General features: G+C 53.5%; 1 protein-coding gene across 3 annotated transcripts in view; it reads right to left on the bottom strand.

The window, feature by feature from the left end:
- Positions 1 to 1,455: 1,455 nt before the first annotated feature.
- The window catches only part of Agfg2 (ArfGAP with FG repeats 2), a 37,106-nt gene continuing 28,784 nt past the window's right edge, over positions 1,456 to 9,777 (bottom strand). For all 3 annotated transcript variants that reach the window (XM_036172549.1, XM_036172551.1, XM_036172552.1), the window contains 6 exons: positions 6,472 to 6,592; positions 6,187 to 6,269; positions 5,999 to 6,079; positions 4,846 to 4,974; positions 3,184 to 3,269; positions 1,456 to 2,557 (listed from right to left, as the gene is read on the bottom strand). In XM_036172549.1, coding sequence (XP_036028442.1) covers positions 2,504 to 2,557; positions 3,184 to 3,269; positions 4,846 to 4,974; positions 5,999 to 6,079; positions 6,187 to 6,269; positions 6,472 to 6,592 — 554 coding nt within the window. In that variant the 3' untranslated portion in view covers positions 1,456 to 2,503. The remainder of the gene's footprint in view (positions 2,558 to 3,183; positions 3,270 to 4,845; positions 4,975 to 5,998; positions 6,080 to 6,186; positions 6,270 to 6,471; positions 6,593 to 9,777) is intronic.

The raw sequence follows: 9,777 nt of genomic DNA, 5'->3' as shown, positions 1-9,777 counted from the left end.
CTAGGCCAGTAGGAAATAGTGAAGAACTGAATCTTGTTGCAAAAAAAAAGGAAGGCCAAGCCTGGCTTAGCAAATAGCAAGAGCTAGAAATCTTTCCAGAAACGTCTAGTAAGCAAAGTAAATGATAACCCAATTCCCACAGCCCTTTGCAGGTCCCTGTGGAAGGCCCAGAGAAACCAATCCTAAGAATGAACAGTTTAAAGGGCCAGGAACTCCCGGCTGAGGTCGGAAGGGCGGGGCCTCTCCAGGCCTCCTGGGGTAAACAGCAAAGCCAAGGCTCTTCTCAGCTGGAGGGGGAGTATTTATCCCCGGCACCATCGCCCGCCCAAACACCTGGCTGCTGACCGAGCAGCCTCGGGTAAGGAACTGCCGGAGGTTCTGAGGATGCTGGGGAGGGGGCTGTTCACTCATCAAATCCCTCCCCTGTGGCATACCCCCCCCCCCCCGCGTGACTACTGAGCTCCAGCTCCAGATGGGGACCCCCACTCATCCCTTCCCTCTTGCAACAGCGGGTACACAGTTCAGCCTTTGGTTGAGGTCACATGTTCCTCAGCCCAGGCCGTGTGGATGGGAAGAGCCACGTCAAGGATCAGTCGTGTTGACTGATCTGTGTCCACTCCAGCTGGTACAAAGGAAGACGACCAGAGACACTTTTTTTTTTCTTTCAAATGCAGTCTTTTCCAACAATGCCTCCAGACAAGCTTTGGTGCAGGTATTTAGGAGCAGCGGGAGGAATGTGGAGGAAAAAAAAGAAAAGAACCAACTCCCCAGCCAATCACAGCCCTTTCATCGGAAAAGCCTAGACTCTGGGGTACACGTTCCTGTTGTTTGTGTGTTGTGGAGAGAATGAGGACACTTGGTTGCTCACCCTCTACCCCTTGGGCTCCAGGATTTATTACCCAGGCACAGACAGGGGTTACTCTATTCCTCAAATTCACAAGAGGAGCCTAGGCAGGTGCTCTACCACTGAGCCACACCCCAGCCCCTCACTGGGGGATTCTAGGCAGGGGCTCTACCACTGAGCCACACCCCAGCCCCTCACTGGGGGATTCTAGGCAGGTGCTCTACCACTGAGCCACACCCCAGCCCCTCACTGGGGGATTCTAGGCAGTTGCTCTATCACTGAGCCACACCCCAGCCTCTCACTGGGGGATTCTAGGCAGGGGCTCTACACTGAGCCACACCCCAGCCCCTCACTGGGGGATTCTAGGCAGGTGCTCTACCACTGAGCCACACCCCAGCCCCTCACTGGGGGATTCTAGGCAGGTGCTCTACCACTGAGCCACACCCCAGCCCCTCCCCGGGGGATTCTAGGCAGATGCTCTACCACTGAGCCACACCCCAGCCCCTCACTGGGGGATTCTAGGCAGGGGCTCTACCACTGAGCCACACCCCAGCCCCTCACTGGGGGATTCTAGGCAGGGGCTCTACCACTCAACTATATCCTGAGCCCTCTTTTTTACTTTTTATCTTTTTAGTTGATTTTTGAGACAGAGTCTCACTAAGCTGCTCAGACCAGCCTTGACTTCACTCTATAGTCCAGGCTAGCTTTGAACTTGTGATCTCCTCCTATCTCAGTGCCCCGAGTTCTAGGATTACAGGCCTGCCCCAAACTCAGCTCAATCCCCCAAATTAAAGGGTTGTCTGGGAGAGGAGAATGGCTGGGTGTATATTTGTTTACATATGTGTGCATATATATATATGTATATAATAGGCTATATTAGAAAATTCTCTATAAATATAAAACACTGGTATCCAAACATGACACGGTTTAACTAAAGTGCTTGACAGAAGCCGGGCACATGGACTCTGTAGGTCAAACTCTGCATCCTGAGTGCCAGGATGGGGGGCAGCCTGGGAAGGGAAATGGAGATGGAAAAGAGGGTGTGGCTGAGCCAGGAAAAAAAAACAAAAAACAAAACAGAAGTACTAGACACCAGAAGCTTCCAGTCCCGGGGCTGTCTGGTGGTTGTCAACAGCAGGCTTCATCTTTACCCTACATTCCCGGCTAGGCTTCTAGCTGGGAGGGGTGAGGCAGCTTTGGAAGGCTGGGCGTGGAGCTGCTGCTCCCTTGGGGGGGGTGGGGCAGCTGCGCCTGACTTCTCTCTCACCACAGGCCAGGAGGGCCAGGAGGGCCAGGAGAGAGGGCTGTCTTCATACCTAATAATCTGACAGAAATACACCTTGGTGGGGCCTCCTGGTAAGGGTGTCCTAGCTCCTTCTGGGCTCCTTCCTGGATAGGTGACAGCGAGCAGGGAGGAAACCCTTGGGCGGGCGGACCAGGAGGCCTCAGTCTGATTCATCTACAAGCCCCCAGCACCTCCCCTGTTCCCAGATCCCTAACCCTGCACACCAGGCCCAACCCCAGCCTCAGACCCACAGAGATGCTCCACAGGCAGGTGGTCAACAGAGCTCTAAGGGGACGGCGGAGTCCGTCCACCCCACCCCACCCCCGCCCCCCTGGGGTAGGGGAGAGCCTCTTCTTCCCCCCAAGGACACAGTGCTACAAGAAGGGGTTTGTGGTTGGAGGCTTGGAGGCAAAGGCAGAGGCTCCAGTCTGGAAAGGAAAGAGCAAAAGGTCAATAGGTTAGCGGGGTGGGGGTGGGGGTGGCTGGGGGGGTGGGGGTTGTAGAGGCCACAGAACGTAACTACGCTTGAGGACCGCAGACAAGGGAGATGGAGAGCATGTGATGGGAATGGAACACAGAGGGGGCCCGGAGCTGGGTGGGGTGACACACCCCTGTCATCCCAGCACTTAGAAAGCTGAGGCAGGAGGATCATGAGTTCTAGGCTAGCCTGAGCTACAAAGTGTGACTCAGTCTCCAAAAGGGTGGTGGTGGGGGGAGGGTTGGTTGGCTCCATGGGTCAAAACATTAGCTGTGCAATGGGGGCCTGAGCTCGAATCTCCAGCACCCACGAGAAAAGCTGGTGTGGTCACACGTGCACCTGCAACCCCTGTGTTGTGGTGACTGGAGGCTTCCGGGCCACCAGTCTAACTGTCCAGGTCCAGTGAGAGGCCCTGTCTCAAGAAGAGAAGGTGGAGAGGGATGGAAGGGCACCTACGGCCTCCCCTGGCCTCAGGGAATGCATGTGTGTACCCACTCCAGGACGGGATCTTAGTCATACCCCACATCGCCACCTTCTGGAACGATGATGTCTCCAATGCCACGGTGTGGTACTCACCATGAAAGGATTGGTGGAGATCCCAGACACCTGGCTCAGAGGCCTCTGGCCCAGCTTGGAGGTTCCCAAGTCGCCAAAGGAAGAGCCTAGGAGGCAAGGGCAATAATTTGGTTGGGCGTGTCCGTCACCTTCCTGGAGGGGAGCCACTTGCTGTATCCCCAGTGAAGACCCAAGAAGGGCCCTCCCAGAATTCTCGGGAAAAGTATGGAGCCATCGGACACGGCCGGACCAACAGCTCATCTGGTCCCCCTACTGGTCAGAAAGAGTCTGTATATGTGTGTGCCCTACAGGCAACCCCCACCCTCCCCCAACCACCACCACATAAGTTTATCCTCCCATGATTCAAGCAACTGTGGACTAAAAAAAAAAAAATCTTTAAAAATATGTGGCTGGGCAGTGGTGGCGCACGCCTTTAATACCAACACTCAGGAGGCGGAGGCAGGCAGATCTTTTAGTTCAAGACCAGCCTGGTCTACAGAGGGAGTTCCAGGACATCCAGAGCTACACAGAGCAACCCTGTCTCAAACAAAACCAAAACCAAACAAGCAAAATATAAAGAAAAATTACATCTGACATGTGTTGGAACCCCCTTTCTTGTCTATAACAGGTATTTACGTAGCATTTCTGTTGCATTAGATCATATGCAGCCAAGCACAGCGGCACAGTTATGTGATCCCAGCACCTGGCAGGCCGAGGTGAGATGGTCATAATAAATTCAATGCTGGCCTGGGTTACATACTACAAACCTATCTTAAACCAAACCAAAACAAAAAGATAAAATAAAAAAGGCTGGTGAGGTGGCTCAGTAGTAAAGGCTCTTGCTGCCAAGTCTGTCAACTTGAGTTCAATCCCCAGGATACACAGGGTGGAAGGAGAGACCCGACCATCACAAATTGTCTTGACCTTCATAGCAGTGATGTGACATGTGCACCCTCAGCCCCCAAATAACTGTTAATACAGAGCGAATTCCAGGATAGCCAGAGCTACAGAGAAACCCTGTCTGGAGCAACCAAAAAACAAACAAAAAAGACAAAAGGCAAAGGCTTGGAGAGAGAGGGCTCCACAGTGAAGAACACAGGCCACTCTTCTAGAGGACCAGGGTTCAAATCCCAGTACACATGGGTGTATTAAACCATTTGCAGCTCCAATACAGGGAACCTGATGCCCTCTTCTGGCCTCTTCAGGTACTGCATGCATGTGCTGCACAGACATCATGCAGGCAAAACACCCATATAAATAAAAATTCCTCTTAAAAGGATATATATACAGAGAGAGGGGTGTGTATGTGTGTTTGTGTGCGTTTGCGTATGCATGTGCATGCGCGCGTGCGTGTATAGATTCCTCCCTTCTTTATTGTACTGGGAATGAAACCCGGCGCCTCACTCATGCTAGGCAAGAGCTCTACCCGTGGGCCACATCCCTGCCTTCTTTTCGGTTTGAGGTGGTCTTGAGCTTGTCTTCGCCTCTTGGGTAGCTGGCATTATAGGATGAACAAGTGTGCAGAGGCTCTGTGTAAATGACACGCCGTTTACATAAGCAGCGTCTGTGGAGTCCTGTGCGCACGGAAGCCCCGGAATAGACCACACGGAATACGCAGGAGCCGTCCCGTACCCACACACAGTGGGAAGCGTGGAGCGGGGGGCTCACACCCAGTCCTCTTACCATTCTGCTGCTCGGTCAGCGCAGCCTGTGTGGGGAACACTGGTGTAGGGAAGGGGCTGGCAAAGGCCCCACCGGGTGGTACCGGCTGGAGGAGGCCAGGCCCAACACTGCTCATCCCGAAGCCGGGCCCTGTGGAGTGAGAGACCGGGATGGTGAGATGACAAGCTTTGTATTTTCTTCCCCAAACCCCCATATGGGAAACGGGGTCACTTTTCCCACAGTGGAAGGACCCTGAATGAATCCACAGAGCCACGCAGCTTTCCGCCTAAAAGCTACCGACCCTGTGATCTCCCTGCACTCGGGGCTCCTGGCTTGGAGGGCATAGTTCCTGGGAGCCGCAAGGCTGTCCTTGAACTCATCCTCACCTCTGCCTCCCTAGTGCTGGGATGACAGACCAGTGCCATCATGCCCAGCTCCACCGTTTCATCCCCAGAGTGGGCGTGGTACCCATCTCACGGGGCCACTCCGAGAGTTAACAACGGGGAGGCACCAGTATGCGTGACTCAGCTTTCTCTAGGTGGCCTCCTGTCTTCCTGGCCCTTCACTGAGCTAGGGAGGATTTGAGGAGTCTGAGGGGACACTATAGAGGCTGTGGAGGGTGGGTGGGACGCCACTGCAAGGCCTTGCTGAGAAGGACAGGGAATAAGGAGTGTTCCACTGTGGTTCTCTGGTAGCTCAGGCTTGGGGCACTGACGGGAGAAAGTTGGGGGGATGCCCCGAGGGGGTCTGGACAGGGGCTGCAAACATGACATCATGACACCATCAGCCAATGGGAAAACACGCTTCAAAACCGACTTGGGGAAAGGCATGCCTGTCTTCCTCTTCTGTCCCTCTTCTCCACCCCCCCCCTTCCTCCTCCTCGGCTCTCCCTCCTTTTTTCTTTGAGACAGGGTCTCACTATGTAGACCAGGGGTGGCCTGACTGTGTACCCCAGCCTGTCCTTGAACGTGTGATCCTCTTTCTTAGGCAGTACTGGTACTATGGGGGGGGGGTTGGGTTTCAGCCCACTAGGAGGCCTGGGTCTGCAGATGGGTCTAGCCTGGGCTGGTGGTGGTGGGGAGGAGCGGGTGGCTGACTACTCTTTGGATAGTGGGAGACATAGGTTAGGAGACTCTGCACTCTCTGAAAAGGTGGAAGGCAGCTCTGGACTTACCCGAGGCCAGGCCATTGGTCTGGAATGGGTTGGTAGAAGGCAGCTGGGGTTGGGCAGGGGTGGCGAAGGGATTCGTGAAGGCTGCTCACAGCAGAGGGGGGCGGGTTGGAGAGAAAGATGGTTTGAGTCCTGTCTCTCTTGGAAGTGTGTCTCCCACCCCCTCCCAGGTCTCCCCAGGTAGGACTCACCTCCAAAGGTGAGCCCTGCATTGCCGCTAACACCTGGCAGAGCCGGCTGTAATGCAGGGACCTGGCTGGGCATCCCGAAAACACTGTGGCACAGGGAGAGAGGCGGGAATGGGCATCTTCCGGGAAGAGCAGGGGGGGGGGGGGCTGAGGAGGCGAGCCCACCATGTTACCCCAGGCCAGGCCAGCAAGCCCAGGGGAGACAAGCAGGCCATTAGGTGCTGCTATCAGCCTGGGACAATGCCACCCACCTTCAGGTGAGTGAGTCACCTTCACGTCTGGACCCACCTGCCAGGGAGACCTCCAGCTGCCACCCTGGGTCCCAGGAAGCCACCCACGTCTGCGAGGCTGCTGGGCTGAGTGGCAGCCGTGAGGGGAGCCACACCGAACGCAGACATCTGGCTGCTCCCTGGATGACGAGATAAAATGAGGAGGCCGGGGTGAGACTGGAGGCATGGGGCAGGAGAGGAGATGGAGGTGGGGTGTGGAGGGTGGGGGTGCGGTGATGACGGGTGAGGCGCCTACCGGACCCTCTGAGCCAGCCCGGTTTTCCCATGACCACCTAGCGTGGGGGAGCTCATCTCCCGAACTCCTGGGTAAGGAAGGCAGTAGCCCGGACCTTCTGCGGCTGCCCAGTGATGTAAACTACCACCCTCACCTTGGCTGTCCTCTTTCATGTCATCCAGCTGGATCTGTATGTCCTAGATGGATGCCTGTCTCTTCAGCAAAATGCCATTCCTCTCTTCCTCTCTCTTTTGTGAGACAGGGTCTCAATATGGAGCCCAGGCTGGCCTTGAACTCTCCTTCATCCCCTTGCCTCAGCCTCCTGCGTGCTGTGATAACAAGTAGGCCTGGAATAGATGGTGCTAGGAATCGGATCTAGGGCTCTGTGTATACAAGACAAACGCTCTACCAACTGAGCCACAATCCTAGCTTCTAATTGATCTTAAAAACTAATGAGTTAGCTGGGCAGTGGTGGTGCACGTCTTTAATCTCAGCACTCAGGAGGCAGAGGCAGGTGGATCTCTAAGTTTGAGGCCAGCCTGGTCTACAGAGAGTTTCGGGACAGCCAGGGCTACACAGAGAAACTTTATCTCGGAAAAAAAAAAAAAATCAACTACCCAAAGAACAAAAAAATTAGTTTATTAATTGTACCAAGAAGCAAATGTAAGGTCCTTTGCATGCTAGATAAGTGCGCTACCATGGAGCTATGTCCCAAACCTTTGATGTTTTTCGGACAGCGTCTCACGATGTAGCCAGGGAGACCTCGAACTTGCAGCAATCCTATCTCATTTTCCTGAGTGTTGGGAGGCCACCACACTCAGTGTCTCCCCATCTCCCAATCCCCCCCAGGGGTGCTGAGTGGAGAACCCAGGGCCTTGTGCATGCTAGGCAAGTACTCTGCCACTGAGTCACATCCCAGTTCAGTTCTGGCTTCTTTCAAATGCCCCCACATTGTAATTTCAATTTCAATGCTCCCCGTCCCCCAAAGGCTGTATTTATCTTTTTTTTTTTTATTACTTTTTATTTGTGTGTGGGTGAGAGAGCTTTTTACGTAGGTTCTGGAGATGGAACTCAGGTCATAGGGCTCGTACAGCAAGCGCCTTGACCCATGAGTCATCTCAACAGCCCCCGTCCAGGCTTTCAACCACAGAATGGAAGGCAGGTAGATCTGGGTCATGCTTTTCCCATGCCTGCCTGCCTGCCTGCCTGACTCAGAGGACATGGGGTTTCTGAGCTACCGCAGCTACCTCCAGGAATGAGTCAACCCTTCGATGCTGCCTGGGTCTCCGTGTTCCAGCTACTTCCGGGGAGAGGGAGCTTTCCACCCTAGCTGGATCGCGGTCTGTGAAGTGGTTCCCTGTGGACACTAGGGGGCAGAGCTGAGCTTTAAAAAACAAAAAAACAAAAAACAAAACCAAAAAACCAAAAAACTGAACCATCGCCAGCTCCAAAGCGGCAGCTCAGTATTTATTTATTAATTTTTTTGCAGGGAGGGGTGCACATGGAGGTCAGAGGACTCGCAGTAGCTGGTTCTCTCGTTACATCATGTGGGTTCTAGGGATCAAACTCGGGTCACTGGGCTTGGCGGCAAATGCCTTTACCCACTGGGCCATCTCGCTGGCCTCAGGCTGCTGTTCTGCACATTTAGCAAGTTCCCCTTTTCACACCCCTTTGACCTACACAAATGAAACACAGCCTGTCAGAAGAGCTACCCGCCTCTCGAAATCTCCCATCAAGTCCCACAGATCCCTCTGTCCCTTGTGTTGCTGGGGGTGGAACCCGGGGCCTCCAATGTGCAAGGCACAGTTAGAGACATTCAGGCCCAATGCCCTGGGAAGGCTGTGCGTCTCGGGACTTTCCTCTTGCTATCTATCTTTAGAGAAAAACCAGCTCTATCTGGAATGCAATCGCTGGTGCTGTAGGCAGGCACCCCCCACCCCGTGCCCTTCTCGGTGTCTTTTCAGGCAGGGTCTCATCTAGTCCAGGCTGGCCTGAGACCCCCAATGTAGCTAATGACCTGAAACTTCTGAGTGCCAGCCTGACGGGCCTGCCTGGCCTGCCATGCCTGATTTCTGTGGTCATAAGGACCAAACCTAGTGTCTTGGACAAGCTAGGCAAGCACCCTACCAACTGAACTATAAATAAACAGAAGATAAAATTTAAAATAAAAAAAATCTTCCTTGCACATATGCCTGGTGTACAGAGGCCAGAAGGGGGCATCAGATCCCCTGGAACTGGAGGTACAGATGTCTCTGAGCCAATATAGGTGCTGGGAATCGAACCTGGGTCCTCTGGAAGAACAGCCAGTGTGCATTAACCACTGAGCTGTCTCTCAAGCCCGACATATGTAACTCCTATTTGTTGGAATTTATGGGACTTCTGTTTCCTAGTGCATGTCCAACCATGAAAGGATCACGTTTGAAAAAACAATATTTAGGGGCTGGAGAGGTGGCTGAGTGGTAAAGAGGATTTCTTGCTATTGCAGAGGAACCAGGTTTGGGTCTCAGTACCCGTGTGGTGGCTCACAACCACCTACCCCCAGTTCCAGGGGTTTCAATGCCCTCTTCTGGACACCACACGAGGGGCACATTCATGCATGTAGGCTTAAAACACTCATACACACAAATAAAAATAAAATAAATTTTAAAAAGGGGGGGTTGGGGGAGCTGGAGAGATGATTCAGCAGTTAGGAGCACTGGCTGCTCTTCCAGAGGACCCGGGTTCGATTCCCAGCACCCCCACACACGGCAGCTCACAACTGTTTATAACTCTAGTTCCAGAGGATCCAACACCCTCACACAGACATCCATGCAGGCAAAACGCCAATGCACATAGAAATAACAATAAATTATTAAAGGAAAAATATATTCTGGAGGGAGATTCTGTCAGTGGGTCACAAAGTCCCACTTTTATTTCAGAGAACTTGCTAAATAGTTCCTCAGATCGCCTTCAGCTGGCTCGAAACACACCGTGTCCATTAATCTCATGAGGGAGAGACCACAGACTCCTTCTCACTTGGCTTATTAAATTCTCATTGTGTCGGGACGGGTGGCGGAGGCGCACACCTCTATTCCCAGCACTCAGGAGGCA

This window comes from Onychomys torridus, chromosome 22 (assembly GCF_903995425.1).
Source record: "Onychomys torridus chromosome 22, mOncTor1.1, whole genome shotgun sequence".
Classification (NCBI taxonomy): domain Eukaryota; kingdom Metazoa; phylum Chordata; class Mammalia; order Rodentia; family Cricetidae; genus Onychomys; species Onychomys torridus.
Note: the sequence above shows the minus strand (reverse complement) of the source record. Positions and strands in the feature narration are given on the sequence as shown.